The following is a 20745-nucleotide window of genomic DNA, read 5'->3' on the forward strand; positions in this document are numbered from 1 at the left end:
GTAGGAGTAGTAGTATTAGTAGTAGTAGTAGTAGTAGTAGTAGTAGTAGTAGTAGTAGTAGTAGTAGTAGTAGTAGTAGTAGTAGTAGTAGTAGTAGTAGTAGTAGTATATTACACTTGTCAACTTATCTATTTGTTTATTTACGAATCAATATCCTTACATTGATCCATTTCCTGCCTGACACACATCAATTAATTAATTAGATATAAAACATATTTAAAAACATATTTGTTTCGATTTTAGTAGATGGTATGAGAAGCAAGATAGGTTTGGTTTGTGTTGTGTGTTGTGTTGTGTGTGTGTATGTGTGTGTGTGTGTGTGAATGAGTATGTTTCAGCCAAAGTAATTTGTAATTTAAGCGCTTAGAGTCTGGTGTCTCGGAGTTATAGCGCTATATAAGTTTTCAGCATTATTATTATTATTATTTTATTTCGAGTAAAATATAACTTACATTAAAAAACAAACAAACAAACAAAACAAGGGGTTTGTCTCTGCTCCCCTAGCGCTCTCTAAAAATTTACCGTGTAAGCTACAATGTTGATAATATGTTTTATAGTTTATTGTTATTATTAACATTATTATTATTATTATTATTATTATTATTATTATTATTATTATTATTATTATTATTATTATTATTATTATTATTATTATTATTATTATTATTACTATTATTATCATCATCATCATCATCATCATTATTATTATTATTATTATTATTATTATTATTATTATTATTATTATTATTATTATCAGTAATGGTATTCCTATCAGTATCCGTGTCAGCGTGACATTTTGTACAAGAAATATTATAATCTTAGTCTTAGCTCAACCCACGCATCCCGTGACATGTCATACGACTAAACAACAAGAGACAATGGTGGATCGTACATGGCACATTATTTCTTTTTCATATCGCTATCTAGTATTCTCTTTCTCTCTCTCTCTCCTCTCTCTCTTCTCCTCTCTCTCCTCTCTCTCTCTTCTCTCTCTCTCTTCTCTTCTCTTCTCTCTCTCTCTCTCTTCTTCTTCTCTCTCTCTCTCTCTCTTCTCTCTCCTCCCTCTCTCTCTCTCTTTCTCCCCTCTTCTCTTCCTCTCTCTCATAGACATCTCGTCTTCGGATCGTGACATCTCATTCTCTACTTCTCTCCTCTTTTTCTCACTGCCTCTCCGTCTAAATCCTGTATTCTCTCTCTCTCTCTCTCTCTCTCTCTCTCTCTCTCTCTCTCTCTCTCTCTCTCTCTCTCTCTCTCTCTCTCTCTCTCTCTCTCTCTCTCTCTCTCTCTCTCTCTCTCTCTCTCTCTCTCTCTCTCTCTCTCTCTCTCTCTCTCTCTCTCTCTCTCTCTCTCTCTCTCTCTCTCTCTCTCTCTCTCTCTCTCTCTCTCTCTCTCTCTCTCTCTCTCTCTCTCTCTCTCTCTCTCTCTCTCTCTCTCTCTCTCTCTCCTCTCTCTCTCTCTCTCTCTCTCTCTCTCTCTCTCTCTCTCTCTCTCTCTCTCTCTCTCTCTCTCTCTCTCTCTCTCTCTCTCTCTCTCTCTCTCTCTCTCTCTCTCTCTCTCTCTCTCTCTCTCTCTCTCTCTCTCTCTCTCCTCTCTCTCTCTCTCTCTCTCTCTCTCTCTCTCTCTCTCTCCTCTCTCTCTCTTTTCTCTCTCTCTCTCTCTCTCTTCATCTCGAGTGCATCTCTTTCTCATATTCTCTCATATCTACTCATCATTCTCTCTCATCTCATCATCTCTCTCATATCATATATCTCTATTATATATCTTCTCATCTCTTCTACTCTCTCGAGTTTGGGTCTGTGTCGGGTCCTCTCATCTTTCTGCTCTTCCTGGCTTACTCTACATATCTCATGATCCTCTCTCTCTCATTCTCTGCCGAACTCATCTCTCTCTCTCTGCGTCCCTCACTCTGTCAGCCGGCAGATTTTATTCTATCTATAAATATTATATATATATAAATTATATATATATATTATATAATATTATATTAGTATTCATTATACATAGATGTTGGAGTGCTTGTAAGTACGAGATGCTCGTAATGTTGGTTTAGAGCTATATAAATTAATCGAGTCTCCTTGTTTATGCCGAAATGTTTCTTGGCGCCATCACTTCGTCAGAATTATGTCCGTGTCTTATAAATTATATAATATGTCTACTCATAAAGTTATTTCGGCATATCTCATCAGCTGAAGTACTATTGTTATCTATTTCGGGTTCGTATGTGTTCGATTACATAAAAGTTTTGTTTAGTCTGCAGAAGTGTATTGTTTTATGAAGTTCGTGTTCTTGTTATTAAATTTTCTTCCAATCAGAGGTTGCAAATCTTAGAAGAGGGGAGTACGGCTGTGCTCTGGAGATGATTTTCCATGTAATGCTGTGTTGTATTCACATACTTGAAATATTTTATAAATAGCTCCTTTTATCAAAAAGTTGAGCACTAATATTATTTTTTAATATTTTATGTTTACTTGAAAAATGCCAAAGGCTGAACCGTCGTTTGTTTTGAGTCAGATTTACTCCCTTTATCTTTATCTCCATTTTATTGACTCATTTAGGCACCTGTATTGATTAGTTTTACTAATATTTCATGGGTTTTGTTATATAATATATATATTATTATCCTCACCTCATTTGGTTATCTCCTCTTACAACACCTTCGTCAACAAATGTATGAGAAGAATACTACAAATTAAATGGCATGACAAAATGCAGATCTAATGGAAATGACAGGCAAAGAAGAAATAGAAGTCGAAATTTAGAGGAGGTGGAAATGGCTTGGCAACACTATGAGAAGGCCTGCGACAAACATTACCAGGCAGGCTCTTACTCTTACATGGAACCGGCATGGAACGAGGAAGAGAGGGTGGCCTAGAAATAGCCGGATGAGGGCATTGATGGAGGACCTAAAAACTGAAGGCTTATCATAGAGAGAAGATGAGAAGATGGCACAAAGCTGGACAGGATGGAGGGGATTCATCGATGGCCTGTGCGCCAACCAGAGTGAAGTAACAAAGTAAGTGGGTTAGTTAAATCTAATGGAAAGCACTAATTTGCAAGACCAGCGTCCTGTCCAAATGGTAAAAAGCGATTATTTCTGTCAATTTCCAGGCTAAAAGTAAAGACAAGGCCGGGTTCCTTCAATCTCACCCCCCACACCTCTTCTTCTGCACACACACACACCATCAAGGATTCACCCAAATAAGTATGTAAATTTTAAATGTGCATCTATGTTGTGCCATGCTCAAAGCACTCCACAATGATTTCTTCACTAATTCCCCCAACAAGAATAAAGAATCATACTTCATTTCATAGAGTACATCCACCTGCTATTCAAGCTTCATAATACATAGTGTCAGTCAGTCCATGACATAATCAGTCGGAAGGTAAAAATTTTGGATTTGCATCTTCTGAAAGAATATGCTTACCAGAGAATGAACAAAAAAAGATGAACAAAATGATTTAATCATTTATGATAAAAAGTGACCTTATAACTAAACTTGGCAAAATCTCGGTAATCTCAGTTCAAACCTTTTCACCATCTGACTGATTATGTCTTTCACTGTCACAGATGTTATTGACCACTACTCATTAATACTCAGGTCAACAAAAGTGATGTGTGGAAAAATAATATACAAGACTAGAGCTATATACACATCCATTCATTAACACCAGTCTACTTTGTCACAATAGGATATACCACATTGATCTGGACAAGAATAAATATAAATAATTTTTTAAAGATTGAAAACGACAATAGCACCTGACCTTTTTGAAGGATTGCTAAACGATTAGACATGGTTATGAGGGAACAAGTTGAAACAAGTAGCCTCCTCTATTTTTAACTGACAACAATGACTTTGATTGATGTGACTTTAAAATTTATAGCGAATGGAAAAGAGATAGGTCATTCCCTACAAATAAGGAATTGTAAAATCCAATGCCAAATATTCCCTTTCAACTGCTTATTAGGTTAATAACAATAATAATAATAATAATAATAATAATAATAATAATAATAATAATAATAATAATAATAATAATAATAATAATAATAATAATAATAATAATAATAATAATAATAATAATAATAATAATAATAATAAAAATAATAATATTGATAATAATAATGGTAGGCATCCTTCCGTCTCAAGAGACGATGGTTTGCGCCCTGTATGGCTTTAGTCTCATCAGTCTTGTTGAGGGCAACGACGGGTGTGACTCAGCAGACCAATCCTTGCATGGCAGTCTCTACCGCAGTTGTTGCACACATAGTTTGACTGTGTGTTTGGTATTTGGATCTGCTGCCTCTCTTTCCTCCTTGCTCTCCTCTCCTCAAACTTCATCTTTCTCCTCTCCTCACCTCTCTTCACTCCCTCCATCACCGCATATCTCCAGCCGATGCGGTCGTCAGCAAGCGACTCCCAGGTGTTTGAGTCGATGCCTGTCAATTTCATGTCTCGTTTGCAGACATCATAGAAGCGCAGAGCTGGACGGCCAGTTGGTCGCCGTCCAAAAGCTAGTTCACCGTACATGATGTCTTTGGGTATGCGTCCATCGTCCATCCTGTGTACGTGACCAAGCCATCGCAAACGTCGCTGGCAGAGCATGAGATGCATACTGAGGGAGTTCACTCTTTCTAGCACTTTATTGTTAGTGAGTCTGTCCTGCCACCTGATGCCGAGAATTTGTCGTAGACAGCGAATGTGGAAGTTTTCCAGTCGGTTCTCCTGTCTGGCATATGTTGTCCAGGATTCACTGCCATACAGTAGGCTACTGAGTACACATGCCTGGTATACTCTGAGTTTGGTATTCAAAGTGAGTTGGTTGTTGGTCCACACTCTCTTGCTCAGTTGTGCCATGACAGCGGCAGCTTTGGCGATGCGCTTGTCTAATTCTGCATCAAGTGAGAGGTTGCTGGTGATGGTTGTGCCCAGGTATGTGAAGTGATCAGCTACTTCTAGCTCCTCGTTGTCAATGTAAATTGCTGGTATAGAGGGGACATCCTGACACATTACATTTGTTTTCTTGATGCTGATCGTCAGCCCGAATTCCCTGCATGCGTGGGAAAACCTGTCCATCAGCCGCTGGAGGTCTACCTCGGTATGCGCGCATAGAGCTGCATCATCTGCAAATAGCATTTCCCTTATGAGGACTGTGCGAACCTTGGTCTTTGCTCTCAGCCGTGCCAGATTGAACAGCTTCCCATCACTTCTGGTGTGTAAGTGGACTCCTTCTGGGGACTCTTTGAATGCAAACTTCAGCAGTAAGGAGAAAAATATACCAAAGTCGGTGCGAGGACACAGCCTTGTTTCACGCCGCTGCGCATGGGGAAGGGTTCAGAGGCTCCATCGTCGTAGCTTATGGTGCCCTTCATGTCGTCGTGGAATGAGGCAATGATGCTAAGCTGCTGAGGAGGACAGCCAATCTTCTTTAGCAGCTGGAAAAGGCCCTTCCTGCTAACAAGGTCAAATGCCTTTGTCAGGTCAATAAATGCAATGTAGAGGGGCATCTGCTGTTCTCTGCATTTCTCCTGAAGTTGACGTACTGAGAAGATCATGTCCACTGTCGACCTCTTGGCTCTGAAGCCACACTGCGACTCTGGGTAGATACGTTCGGCGAGGACTTGCAGTCGAGCGAGGACAACGCGCGCAAAGACTTTACCCACAATGCTCAGTAGAGAGATTCCCCTATAGTTATTACAGTCACTACGGTCTCCCTTGTTTTTGTAGAGGGTGATAATCTTGGCATCGCGCATATCCTGGGGTACCTTGCCTTCTCTCCAGCAAAGACACAGGAGTTTATGTAGTGGTTCCAAGAGGGCTGGCTTTCCACATTTGATGATTTCGGGTGGAATGCTGTCGTCACCGGGTGCTCTGCCACAGGCCAAAGCATCGATTGCTTTGCTGAGCTCCTCCATAATTGGTTCTGCGTCTAGTTCTTCCAGTACTGGCAGTTCTTCAATTGCGTCTAATGCTTTTTGGGTGACAGAGTTTTCTCTGGCGTAGAGTTCCAAGTAGTGCTCTACCCATCTTCCCATCTGCTTGTCCTTGTCTGTGATGGCTTCCCCTGTCTTGGATTTAATAGGCGCAGTTTTCTTTGTAGATTTGCCTGTCGCCTGTTTGATGCCCTCATACATGGCTCTTATGTTGCCACTGTCAGACGCTTGCTGGATGTTGTCCGACAACTGAAGCCAGTAGTTGTTGGCGCAACGTCGTGCTGTTTGCTGTGTTTTGCTGCGTGCAGCTCGCAACGCCTGCAGGTTCCTCTGACTTGGTTTTTGTTTATAGCTGACAAGTGCGCTGCGCTTGGCATCAATGACTGGCTCCATCTCAGTAATATTGGCTTCAAACCAATCATTGTTCCTGTGCTCCTTTTTGCCGTATGTCAGAACTGCAGTGCTGTAGATGGCGTTTCTAAGAGAGTTCCAGCTGTCCTGTGCGTTTTGTTCTGCTTTTCTATGAGCTGTGTTGCTCAAGTTGCTCGTTGAACTCTATATTCTTTTCCCGGTAAGCCGTCTTGCTGATATTGATCCTAGGCTGGTCCTTTCTCTTTGAGTGATGAAGTTTCTTTGGTGTCAGTTTCACCCTTGTGGCAACCAAAGAGTGATCTGTGTCGCAATCAGCGCTTTGATAGGACCTGGTGTTGCAAACATTGTTAAGAGAATCGCGCTTAGTGATGATCATGTCCAGCTGATGCCAGTGTTTTGACCTTGGATGTCTCCATGACACCTTGTGACATGCCTTGTTCTGGAAGTAGGTGTTCGTCACGCATAGTTTGCGATAGCAGCAGAGTTCAAGAAGCCTCTGACCATTCTCATTCATCTTTCCTATACCGTGGTGCCCCAAAACGGTTGGCCATGATTCTCTGTCGGCACCAACTCACGCGTTGAAGTCGCCAAGAAGGTAGATGTGCTCCACTTCTGGGATATTGTTGACAATGGCGTCTAATGACTCATAGAATTGGTCCTTTACTTCAACCGAAGCTTGCAGTGTTGGGGCGTAGACGCAAACAAGGTTCACCGAGCCCTGCATGGATGACAGGCGCAGCTTTAAAATTCTCTCTGTGTCGTCGGTTGGCGGTTCGATCATAGGAAGCAATGTATGGCGTACTGCAAATCCAACACCGTGCTCCCTCACGTCTTCTGTGCCTTTTCCTTGCCAGAAGAATGTAAAGTGTTTCTCCTTCAAGGATCCCTTCTCTGGGAGTCGCGTTTCCTGCAAGGCTGCAATGTCGATGTTCAGTCTGTTAAGTTCATGATCAATTACTGCTGTTTTTCGAGCATCGTCCATGGCCTGAAGGTCATCTGTCAGTCCTGAGCGCATAGTTCTTACATTCCAGCTTGCTAATCGAAGAGCTGGGGACTTCGTTTTCTTTTTCATTTGCTTGCCTGGTACACAGTTTAACGATCCACTTGTCAAGCTTGCAAGCTCTAAGCTCCAGGCACCCTCTGAAGCAGGCAGATCGTGGCGGGTCAACACCTTTCTGGCTGGGGGCTGCCCAGCTTGGGGCGGGCGGTAGCTGACCAGTAGGATTACGATGATCCCTCCCACCGTCGAAGACAATCCGTAGCATCCAACTCTACGCCAATCGAGCAAGGACTTATCACTCGTAGACTGCTGTCTTCCGTGTTGTTACTCTTCACCGGTGAAGGTGAGACTAGAGTGTCCTCTCCAGGGCGCGGCCTGGGCAAAGTATGTGGAGATCCTGGGCTGCCCAGTAACCAGAACCTCCCTCTCTTCCTCCCTGGTGTGGTCCAAAGGATCGCACAGCGATACGTTTGGCATCAGTTTGGATGCAGGTTTCTGTTAGGTTTACTCCCTTAGCCTTTCCTCCTCCCGAAGGTATCCACAAGGCAGTGGAGCCATGAATCGATGGCTAGAGAGGGTATGAGTTATAGGGGTAGGTTAAGAAAAGTAAGGACATACAGAAGACACCACACTACAGAGTGAGTGTGAGGTGGGTGGGTGAGGAGCAGAGCGTGTACCATTCACCGGTGGGTTCTGACTCCTGCACCTTAAGAGGAGGGGTCCCACCTACTCCCTAACCTGGTTATACCGCCGGGGACTCGGTCGCGCCCATAACAAACTCAGTAGAAACAGGGAACACCACGGGAAGGTGCTGTTATGGACACAATAATGCATGAGAGGCCATATGCAATAATCTCTGTCAGACAGGATTACGCGGCGATCAATGCACCTGGAAATGAGAGGTGTTGGGTTCGAAATGCACATCAATTTCCTTTCAGCAAGCGGGACGTCCGGCCCAGACCTTGCAGCTCCCCAATAATAATAATAATAATAATAATAATAATAATAATAATAATAATAATAATATTGTAGAGGGAATCCAACAAATATGAAATAAAGTTAATAAAGTGTAAAAACTTTGGACATGGAATTATTGGATGCTGCTTGTTTCTCTCGCCAACCAAAACCTCTGGATTGCAACAAAAACGAAAATTGTACACCATTTTAAAGGGGAGGTAGTGAAGTGCGTTTGAGGGCAATTTGTAAGTTGGTTCAATCCCCCATTCAACAAAAATGTCACAAAAATTCTGGAAATTATTTGACACCTGTTATCCACATGATTACAGATTCAACAAAACACAGAATAGAAACAGTATTTCAAAACCCAGTATAACCAAAACACCTCCAACCTTCAAACACGACAGAAAAAGAATATCCACAACACTAGTAACATGCCTGGAAATTAAAAGACACCAACACCATATGGAAGCTATTCAAGCTTCATAATACATGGTGTCCGTCCATGACATAATCAGTCGGAAGGTGAAAACACCATATTGGTCATTCTAGGGTTTTAAAAAACCAAGTTATTCATAAAGCTGTTGTTGTATCTTAATGAAATTTGATGTTTACTGTTATATTTAAACTTACTGCACCTCTCTATCAGTTACAGTGTTTTTTTGTTGTTTTAATGTGATTTAATGAAAATGTTTATTTTTTGGTCTTCTGCAAAAATTCTTGGAAAATTACTTGCTTTGACTAAAATGGGCATTATACTTTTAAAAAACTGTTAATTATTTGTTTAAGAACAATTTGAAGTCAGTTTAGCAACAAAAAAACCCCAAAAAATCATCTGACTAAAACAACACATTTCGGATCAGAAGCTAAGAATATAGATAAATATCGATTCTCTGCCCTGCTCGACTGAGTTGTTCTAAATCTCTATAAAATCGCAACTAGTAATGGAATATCCATACTTCCCTGCACCATTCAGCAGTAAAATGTTCAACTAACGTTGGAAACCAGTCCTGCATGCACGCGCACTTAAAAAAACGAAAATAATTTTAACAATTTAATTTGTGATCCTGTATATATATGGGATTAGTCTACATAGCCGGCAACCGGTCCCATACATTTTCAGGATGCATCCCAAGAGTGTTAACCACAACGCTACAAATCCACCTGACTTGTGGAGATATTATATTTATATCATGTCTATATATTTAGAAGAAGGAAGTGTCAATTGCCACGAAGTGAGTCCTTGATAGTTGACGGTTCATCAACTCCCACAGAGTCAAATTGGAACTCTTCAGGTGCATGCTGTGATTTTAGTCGAGCCTTGATTTCTCAGCTTTCTTTCACATTTCTCATCAACTTTCCAATCATTCAATCATTTTCATTCAATTTTGAAAGGTCTGAGTTTACTCATGTCAGTAGTTAAAATCATATCAAAACAACAACAACAACAGGTGTTGTCTTTCACATCCTATCTTCCGATTCAGAAGAAAAAACAAACAGAAGAATGAAGCGGCAAATTCCTCTGAGAATGGCTTATTTTAAAAGAATATATGCGGCACATCGTCATAAGGCAACAATTCAAGTAAAAGATTGGGGCAATAATATCAGTTGGTGGCAGCTGATAGTAAATAATAGTTCACGATTTCTCAACTGACACCGTCAGTGACAAAAAGAGGAAATGAGGAGAAAAGAAAAAGAGAAAGGAGAAAACCCGATAAAGCGAGAAAAGAGAAAATGAAAGTACTAACATTAATATCATCATTCCGTGGCAGATCATAAGACATATTAGACAATTTACGAGCTGGAACAGTCAGTGGCTAAAAGAGGAACAGAGAGAGACAGGAATCCCATTTTCCAGCTAAATCAGGAAAACCGACCTTTTTGAAATTTTCCGGCTGACCTTGTTCAGTATGAATGAATTGATTTTTTAAAAGATGAAAGCATTGGTTGTTTAGCGACAACAGCGAAGGGAAAGCAAAATGATGAATCCCTTTTAAGGCGATACCATTTGATGAAGAGAAGCGTTGCACAAAATCTTTTCATAAGGACTCTTCACAAGAGAAATTTTTAGGCGAGGCTCTTAACAAGAGAAATTTTCAGGCTTTTTTTATATAAGCAAAGGACATCCCCAAAGAGAGAGAGAGAGAGAGAGAGAGAGAGAGAGAGAGAGAGAGAGAGAGAGAGAGAGAGAGAGAGAGAGAGAGAGAAAGAGAGAGAGAGAAAATGAGAGTAATAATATTAATGACATCACTCCGTGGCAGTTAATAGTACATAACTGACGATTTACCAACTGGCCTGGTCCGTGACAAAAAGAGGAAATGAGAAAGACACAGACAGACAGAGAGAGTGAGCCACTGTTGCCGCGATTTTAAAATATTACAACTAGCAAGGTCCGTGGCAATTGACGTTGGTCAAAAATTACGACTGCTCCTTGGTGGTTCACGATTTGCCAACTATCAAGATCCATGGCAATTAACAACACCACAGAAAAAAATGTTTATTTAAAATTTGAAAGTCACTTTTACTTAAATTTGGATGAAGGGAAAATAGTCTATCAGCTGCACAGGTATTAATCATAACGAAAGCTTATTCACAGTAGTACTACGAAAAGTGATTTCACAGCAAAATCACTATTGACAGTGGTATCTAGTTAGAAGTGCTCTCCCACCTCTGAAAATTATTTGATAATTTAAAAAAAAAATAATGTGGTATATTTATATTTTGTGGCGCCTTATCCTCTATACAGTAAAGTTCTAGGCTCTTAGGCTACTACTGCAAATACACAATGACAATGACAATGAACCTGCATTTGCAGTACACTACTGCAGATACCTGAAATGAATTAGAGACTCGTGTGTTTTCTTTTTAAAGCTTCATCAGTGACTCTATTTTTGCGATTGCCAAAAATAAACAGTGTTCCGTAAGGTGTCGCTCTACCAATCTACTAGTCTATATTGATAGAGCGATAGTCACTTCCAAATAAGAAAGAAATCTTGAATAGACGTTTTGCAGCAGACCCTTCATTCATAAATTATCATTAAAGTATTATGATGCAATATAATAGTAATAGAACTGGTGCGGTTTGTTTCGATTAACGTCAAAGTACAAATCAAATAATATAATTATTGTAATAACTGTAAATGATTACCTTTTCTATGGTCTCTCAAACTTATTTATGAAAACAACACGGACGGGTAGAATAATATCACCTGCTTTCATCCCCAAAACAAGTTATAAGAAACAAAACTGGACGTTTACTAATACTTCCGTTTTTCCTCCCTCCACGGTCTGACGTGACCTGTGACCTCAAACTTACAATGCAAGGCTGCCAGATGCCCAGAGTTCATTGTGGCCGAGTTCGACTTTAAAAGTGGCCAAACGCCAGAGACTTGTTTTTATAACAGACAACCTATGGCGTCTTGCAGATTAAGCAGAAAGAGAATTCGCCACTAGCTTCCCTGACTTGGTATACGAGATGGAAGTCGGTTTGGACGAATTAAATCCCTCGAGGGGGCGGGGACATCGATTCCTCGAAACTGGGAGAGAAGTAGCCTGGCTTCTGTACTTGTACCAGCAAGCAGTGAACCACAGGCAAAACAGTTTGTGCAGCAGCAGCTTCCTATGGTGCTATGTTATGACGATCGACCTAATCAGCAAATTATTTAACCGTACTCGTACACCGTCGCAAACCCACCCGAAGCTTCGTCACAACACAGTATTCAACCAGATACTCTGAGATTTCGGGCTCGTTACACAGGTGGAAAGTCCCCACTGATGAAGCGATTTTGCCGTTGGGCAGGTTCTCGACCTAAACCGATTCGCTGCCACCTAGGACTTCATAATATACTATAGATGTCACTGGCTGCCGTCATTGCCTCCTCTTGCTGGTGGAGCAACCTGGCAACTTCTCCCCCAGTTTCGAGGGATTGAATTCGTCCAAACCGACTTCCATCTCGTTCATACATCTCTGTCCGAAGTCAGGGAATCTACGTACAATTACAAGGGTTGCCGGTACTTATTTTGGCTCGAAACGGGCGTCCATTATGCGCTTGAGAGGGGTATCCCCGTTCCCCCCCCCCCCCTCTCTCTCTCTCTCTCTCTCTCTCTCTCTCTCTCTCTCTCTCTCTCTCTCTCTTGGATCGTATTAAGCAAGTCTGTGCAGCGAACCGACTTCTGTCGAGAACCTGCCTCATCAGTGGGAACTTGCCATCCAACCCGTTGTGGTGAAGAGCCTGAAACCGCAGAGCATCTAGTTGAGCGTTGCGTTGTGACGAAGCTCCCGGTCGGGTTCGCGACAGTACATGATTGCGGCGATGAGTTTGGGTCCTGAATAGATCTTCATAACATAGTAGTGTGACACCATTAGAAGCTGCTGCTGCCACGTGTTATACGGGCTCCCATACAGCTAGTTAATGTACATAGAATCTACAGACAGACGTGTATTCTGGTGCATAGATCTTTCTCAGTTTTTGTTTATTTTTATATACGTTGCATTATTTCGTTCACTGAAATACATACATACTAATAATAATAATAATAATATTTAATAATAATAATAATAATAATAATAATAATAATAATAATAATAATAATAATAATAATAATAATAATAATAATAATAATAATAATAATAAAACGATTATCATTATTATTATTATTATTATTATTATTATTATTATTATTATTATTATTATTATTATTATTATTATCATTATTATTAGTATTATTATTATCATTATATGATTTTAAAATGTACTCGTATGGTTGTGGAGTCATTTGTGTTTTAAAAAACAAGAGATCGTTTTAATCTCTACTTGGCTTTGTCTGCTGTCTGGTGATGCTTGATTAAAGACACTTGTCCTCCTATCTTTTTCGGACACATACAACAATCGTTGAGCGCGGGATCTGCCTCTCTCATGTCAATGCCACAAACATTTTTTTAAAATATTGAGCTTTTATGTATATAGAGCAATATCCACTTAACGTGATCAAAGTGCTTTACAAAGGGTCTCTGACCAAAGCAATATACAACTTATAGAACAAGACATGACGCCTATTACTATTAGGATACATTGCAAATTTTTCGACAGAAACAACGATATCAACGGCCGTGTATTCATTTTTCACCTGAGTATGGTGAGAGGATGTGAGTAAAGAGCCATTTCTAAGGATTCAACTATGCGCCAAGCGAGGCTCGAACCGAGAACCTTCCTATCCGAAGGAGAGTGTCATACAACAAGACCACTTAGCCACACATATTCTTTGCCCCCCCCCCCCCCTCTCCTCCTTGAAAAACTCGTCGGTTTGGTAATCAAAAATGGAATAGACTAGGAAAAGTATTGTGTTATTATTATCTATCTATTTTAAATTAAGAATACACATTTTTAAAACAAAATATTTATTGTAAAGCGCTTTGAGATGCAATTACATAGAAAGCGCTATACTATACATTATTATTATTATTATTATTATTATTATTATTATTATTATTATTATTATTATTATTATTATTATTATTAATAATAATAATAATAATAATAATAATAATAATAATAGCTATTATTATTGTTATTATTATTATTATTTATTAAAATCAATTTGGGCAAATTTGGCAATGGATGTGGCCATCTGGCAGCCATATTACGGAAAGGCCTCTGACTCCCACAGAAAAGAGCTTAGCACCGCCATTCTAAGTTAATACAAATAACAGTTAGATACTAACATTATTGAAATTGAAAATGATAAAAATCTCGGTCTTGAAACTAGACATAAATTTTTAAAATAATAATAATAAAATTCCCGTTATTCTTCCCACAGGGGAAATTTGTCTTTTGGATCTATTCAAGGGAGGACTGGAATAATCCAGACGTCAGCCACAGTTCAGTGCCGCAAACTGAGCTATTCACTTCATCTCTTGTAAACTGAGCTAGGGCAAGGTGCCTTGCTCAAGACCACACAACGCAGCGGGTATTCGAACTCGAGACCTTTCGGGTACGAAGTAAAGACCGTACTGCTGAGCCACGCGCCCCATAGACATAGTTAATTATCCCATTTTACAGATTTATAAAAGAGATATATATTACGTCGAAGCGACAGGGATGCTAGATATACAATTCATGCTAAAATTATGAAATTTAGTAGAGAGAGAGAGAGAGAGAGAGAGAGAGAGAGAGAGAGAGAGAGAGGGAGAGAGAGAGAGAGAGAGAGAGAGAGAGAGAGAGAGAGAGAGAGAGAGAGAGAGAGAGAGGATAGTAGTTTTTTGTGTGTGTTTACAAAGCAAATGTGCCTTATTGCTCTTCAAATTCGGCATTGCGAATTGAAGTAAATATCAATTTGATCAAGTTTCTTTTCAAAAAACAAACAAAACAAAAAAGTAAATGAAAAGACATGCCTACGTGGTATTTTTATTTATAAGCCTTGCCTTTCCTTGTTCTCCGGTGTCTAAAATTTTGTTAAGTTAATGCCAGCCTTAAATGTGCCAGCCATGCTTGTAACGTATTTTACTAACAGTCGCTCCCATAACGAACACTAAAAGAAGCATTGTAACCGTGAGTAAAATGCTAAATTACGGGCAAAAATGATCAATAAAACAGCAGTGGGCCAAATTAATGCTCAACAAAAGAGCCTTGCTTCAAACTTATAATTTATGCTTAATTCACGAAACACCAAGACATGTACAGACCAAAGATTGAATGACAACTCTTTGAGAACGACCCCCTGTTCTTTTGTCCATAAGTTGATTCCCGCATCTGATATTCAGTAGATCGTTTTATCATATCATATCAAATCAGTAATCAAAATGGATCAAGTGATCCTAAAATGCCTTTAAAACACAAGTAACAAGAGATTGAACATTGCACATTGCATATTCTTTGAGATGAAAATATTAAAAATGGAGAAACATAAAAGTATATAATAACATTTAAAAAATAATAATATGATGAAATAAAATAAATGAATTTTTAAAAATTGTTTTTAATGCGTTTAGTTTTTTTAAAACTCATAACATCCGCCAGCCGGATATAACGCACGACATTATTTGTAACTGTAAACGTCTGTAGGCTGATTAATACAATTTCATGAGAACTACTCATAAAAATGAGGTTCCCTTCCATTTTCGGACAAAAAACAACAGCATTGTTTTATAGATAGTATGCAGATGACGTCACTCAGGCCTTTGTTATTGTTTTTGCCATCCGCGTTTGTGAGTTGTTCTCACTAAACTGTATTAACCAGACTATAAAAGTTCATGGTTACACAGAGTTTGTGTGTTGGTCCGTTATACTTCCGGATGGCAATGTTGTGAACTCCTTGGCCAAGCCCATTCTATCTATACAAGGAAAGGTCTTCGCATCAAACTCATCCCTCAATGAGAAGAGGATATTGTATGCTGTTCCTGAAGGTTCCTCGGTAAAGTGCCCCTTTGTGTCTTTCAAAATTCCGATTCGAATTATTCTGAAAAATGCACCAAATCTATTTCCACACTTGATTTAAACATCGACGAGAATTGGTTGGCTATGACAGGGATTGGAATTGTGCGATGTGCACATATTTGCAGGTCTGATAACCGAACTCAATTATGGGCTAGACTCATATACGTCTATGGCTAGACTTAACATTGTAATATAAAATTTGCGTTGGTGTGAGAAATTTTCCATTACAACACTGAGTCCATGAGAATGTGAGATATCAGAACTGCAAATACGTCTTTGCATAGCGTACTATTTTACAAAGTATGACTAACTGGTGACTTGTACTGTATGAGTTAATGACTGTATGGTATTGGCATTGTGAACATTGAAGCCTACTTGGGAACACTTAACTAACCAGAGGAAAAACATATAGCTCATTTATATGAGCCCATTATTTATATCATGTAGGTATATAATATAACATTCATATAGCATTAAACAAATATAGAATCGCAGCATTCGTTAGTTGACAAAGCAGTTGCATAGTAACCTAGGACTTCATATAAAAGATGTCGCTGATAGTTACCATAGCTATTATAGTCAAGAAGGGACCGCGTGCAACCGAATCGCATTTTTTCTAAGAAAAGAAAATTAAATGATTACGGGAATTCCCGAGAGAGAGAGAGAGAGAGAGAGAGAGAGAGAGAGAGAGAGAGAGAGAGAGAGAGAGAGAGAGAGAGGATGGCGTTGACCTTATAAGGACATATGGCTGTCTGTCTGGGATCTATTTATAGTTTTCAATTTGTCAACCTCTTCATTATAGAGAGAGTGTGTGTTCAGTGTCTAGCTTGACCACAGATCCCACAAGAAAGCAAATACGACAACAGCCACTGTTTATTGGTTACTCAACAGAGTGCCGCTATATTATGTATGTATATATAACATGAATGTCATTATTATTATTATTATTATTATTATTATTATTATTATTATTATTATTATTATTATTATTATTATTATTATTATTATTATTATTATTATTATTATTTTCTTCTTCTTCATCATCATCATCATCATCATCATCATCATCATCATCATCATCATCATCATCATCTTCTTCTTCTTCTTCTTGTTATTATCATCATAGAATATATATATATATATATATATATATATATATATATATATATATATATATATATATATATATATATATATATATATATATTTCGGGAATTCCCAGAACCATTTAATTTTCTTTTCCTAAAAAAATGCGAATCGGTTTCACCGTCGCCTTCGTGAACTCCACATGGTCCATTCTTAATCCTTTATCTGTAACTATGCAACTGTTTTGCCAACTAACGTGTCATGCAATTCTATTTTTATTTAATGCACATAATGAAATGTATACCACATGATATAAATAATGGGCTCATATAAAATGAGCTATAAGTTTTCCCTCTGGTTAGCTGATTATAATAATCTATTTTTAAAAATATATTGTTGGGGGTTGACATTGTTCCATACAGCACATGTTTATTTTTTTGTCAACGATCACAGAATTACTAGCAAATCAAGAAAATTATAAAACTATTTTTTTACAGTTCGATACACGAGTAACGTAGAATTTTATTATTATTATTATTATTATTATTATTATTATTATTATTATTATTATTATTATTATTATTATTATTATTATTATCATCAATAATTATTATTAATATTATATTATTATTATTATTATTATTATTATTATTATTATTATTATTATTATTATTATTATTATTATTATTATTATTATTATTATTATTATTATTATAATAATAGAATTTTCTGTTCGGCCAAGTGTCAATCCTTAATTTGACCTTGGCCTTGAGAATCGCCCGATAATGGCAGCGATCCAACCCCCCGATGTTCGGAGGGAGACGATTACGGGAAACTGGCTGAGTAAGATCAAAAAGAGAGGGAATGGGGATACCCCTCTGATGTGCATAATGGACGGCGACCCCGTTTCGAGCCGAAATTAGTCCCGGCAACCCTTGTAGGCAGAATCCCTGACTACGGACAGAGCTACACATACGAGATGGAAGTCGGTTTGGACGAATTCAATCCCTCGTGGGGCGGGGACCTACATGTGCGCTACATCGGTGGGGTCTAACTACTTGTCCAATATGTCCACGCTGTGGGCAGGAACCCGAGACGGCAGAGCATCTTGTCGAAAGGTGTGTTGCCTTTGTTTCTTTGCAAATATTGCGGATTCTACACTAGAAATAAGAGTGATGATGATGATGATGATGATGATGATGATGATGATGATGATGATGACGATAATACCACCTCTACAATTGGTACGACTTTAACTTTTACTACTACTACTACTACTACTACTACTACTACTACTACTACTACTACTACTACTACTACTACTACTACTACTACTACTACAAAAACTACTGGAATTTCAAACTAAAAATGCTAAATATATTAATGAATTTAATAATACCCTTGATATGGAACTATTTGCTTTGAAATACAATGACTGAGCATTCATAATAATATATGTCAATAATAAACATACACATACAGACACACACACACACACACACATTAAAAAAAATAATCTTAAAGAGTATGCAATGATGAATATATTGTTACCTATGTTTTAAGGTCATTTAAGGAACGCTTAGTCGGTTTTAAAGTCCTAATACTGATATGATATGATATAAGAAACCTTCATGTGATGATATGAATGAACACGCGGGTAGAACAAGTTAGTATTTTACTTAATTAAACACGCACCATCCGTTATACATGTAGTTTGCATAGTTAAGCATTAACTGCGACTAAAGGACAATACACGCAGATTGATGCTGCTCCACATTTGCTTAGACCATATACTATATTGATAACGGTCCTGTATCGTTCTTGGTTAACTTCTGTAATCTGATGCTAAGACTGACAAAAAACTTGGTAGGGATTTACCTGTATTTCTTGACTGTAACATCCTTTTTATGTGACTGATTTTTCTGCGCGCTCGAAAGCGGTGCACTAACTTCCACTTTCCCGGCGTTGACAATTAGACTATAATTAATTATATCAAATATATTACGTAATATCTAACGCTGACATTAATTTATGTCCAGTTTTGCGAAGTTCCGTATCAATAAATACAACAAAATCGAAACAACTTATCTATAGCTACGGAACTCTCGAACCTCAGAGCGGATTTACGTCAACTTCCGCCATTTCCACCATTTTCTTTTTCACATGCCCTAACTCTGGGAGTGAAATTGAATTGGCATCTTTATCTTTACAATTTTTACCAGTTTATTACCTGTGGTGTAATGCATTGATATAACCATGCCTACATATTTCCAAAGGCCTGAAAATGCTCTGAAAAGAGCTGATGGTATGTTTTGTTACAATAATGTCGATTCACCGATTGACTTGATTTTTGACCACCAGCCACCATCCATCATCATTGCCACCATACTGTTACTGTTACTGACTGACTGGTACTAGTACTAGGCGAGACTTTTAAGAATCAACACCTCTAAAGGCTACTTCGCCTTGAACATTAATTCGCGTTTAAGACAAATGTTTTTGAAAAATGCCGCATAGGGAGGACTGGTTCCATAGCAGACAAGTTGATTGAATGAAGTGTCAACAATTGCCAAGGAGTGAGTCCTTGGTAGTTGACGGTTCATCAATTGCCAAGGACTCTTCAGCCGCATGTGGTGATTTCAGTCGGGCCTCAATCAGCTGCATGTGGTGATTTCAGTCAAGCCTCGATTTGCGCGCATACGAATCTCGAACCCCGTCACTTTCTTTTCTTCCATTCGCCATTCAGTGAATGATTCACTCATTCCTTGTCAATCGTTGTGGAAAGGATCAAGTCCACACTTGTTGGCATTTGTTTTTAATTTTTATGTCTTTTCACGAATTCCAAGATGATTTAAAATAATATCAAACAAAAATTACGGTTAATTTCGGATTCAGCGGGGGAAAAAAAACCAGAAGGACGAGGTGGCAAATCCCTGCCAAGATGTCCTAGATTAAAAAAGAAAAATATTTCCTTTATTTTAAAGGAAATATACTGCACATCGTCTTAATACGGAATAATTAACGTAAAACATTTGTGCAACAAGATCAATCCGTGGCATTAATAGTAAATAGTTGATGATCTACCAACTGGCAAGGTCCGTAACAAAAAGAGGAAATATGAGAGAGAGAGAGAGAGAGAGAGAGAGAGAGAGAGAGAGAGAGAGAGAGAGAGAGGGGGGATGACAGAGAAATACATACACAGAGGAAAAAATGGCAGAGAGGGAAAAGAGAAAATGACAGAGAGAGAGTGTGTGTGTGTAATAGAGGAAAAAAAGAGAAAACGACACACAGAGAGAAACAAGAGTAAAAGAGAGTATTAATTAATATTAGTATTAATACATAACATCACTCTGTGGCAATGTATCACTTCGTGACACTAAAGGTACTCCGTGGCAGTTAAAAGTACACATGCGTAGTTGATGAACTGACACGGTCCTTGGCAATTGACGATTTGACAATTGTCAAGGTCCTTGGCAATTGACGCTACCCAGTGATGCCAAAACTCCGGTTTCACCGGAAAAAACTCCGGTCTGGAGCAAAAAATTCCGGGCTCCGGGCAACTTCCGTCAAATTCCGGTGAGGTCAATTTGTTCCAAGGATACCCCCCCCCCCCCTTCCAACCACCACATCATCATCATTACCACTATTATTACAACCATCATCACCACCACTACTACTGCAACCACCACCACATCATCATCACTACCACTACTACTACAACCACCAGCTTCACATCATCACTACCACCACTACTACTACAACCACCACCACATCATCGTCACTACTACTACAACCACCACCACTACATCGTCATTACCACCACTACTACAACCACCACCACCACATCATCATTACCACTACTACTACAACCACCACCACCACATCATTACTACCACTACTACTACAACCACCACAACCACATCATCACTACCACTAATACTACTACAACCACCACCACATCA

The 20745-nt window shown here is 38.7% G+C and overlaps 2 protein-coding genes across 2 annotated transcripts in view; one reads left to right on the forward strand and one right to left on the reverse strand.

The window, feature by feature from the left end:
• Positions 1–11572, reverse strand: part of LOC144964760 (uncharacterized) — a 48496-nt gene extending 36924 nt beyond the window's left edge. The window contains exon 1 of the mRNA XM_078899353.1: positions 11413–11572. The gene's annotated coding sequence lies outside the window, so the exon portion shown is untranslated. The remainder of the gene's footprint in view (positions 1–11412) is intronic.
• A 7325-nt stretch (positions 11573–18897) lies between these two features.
• LOC144964761 (eukaryotic translation initiation factor 3 subunit A-like) overlaps positions 18898–20745 on the forward strand; it is a 35869-nt gene continuing 34021 nt past the window's right edge. Inside the window, exon 1 of the mRNA XM_078899355.1 lies at positions 18898–19088. Within this exon, the coding sequence (XP_078755481.1) occupies positions 19040–19088 (49 nt within the window). The 5' untranslated portion in view covers positions 18898–19039. The remainder of the gene's footprint in view (positions 19089–20745) is intronic.

The sequence above is a fragment of the Berghia stephanieae genome, chromosome 2, assembly GCF_034508935.2.
Source record: "Berghia stephanieae isolate SIO BIC M18660-M18661 chromosome 2, UCSD_Bste_1.3, whole genome shotgun sequence".
NCBI lineage: Eukaryota > Metazoa > Mollusca > Gastropoda > Nudibranchia > Aeolidiidae > Berghia > Berghia stephanieae.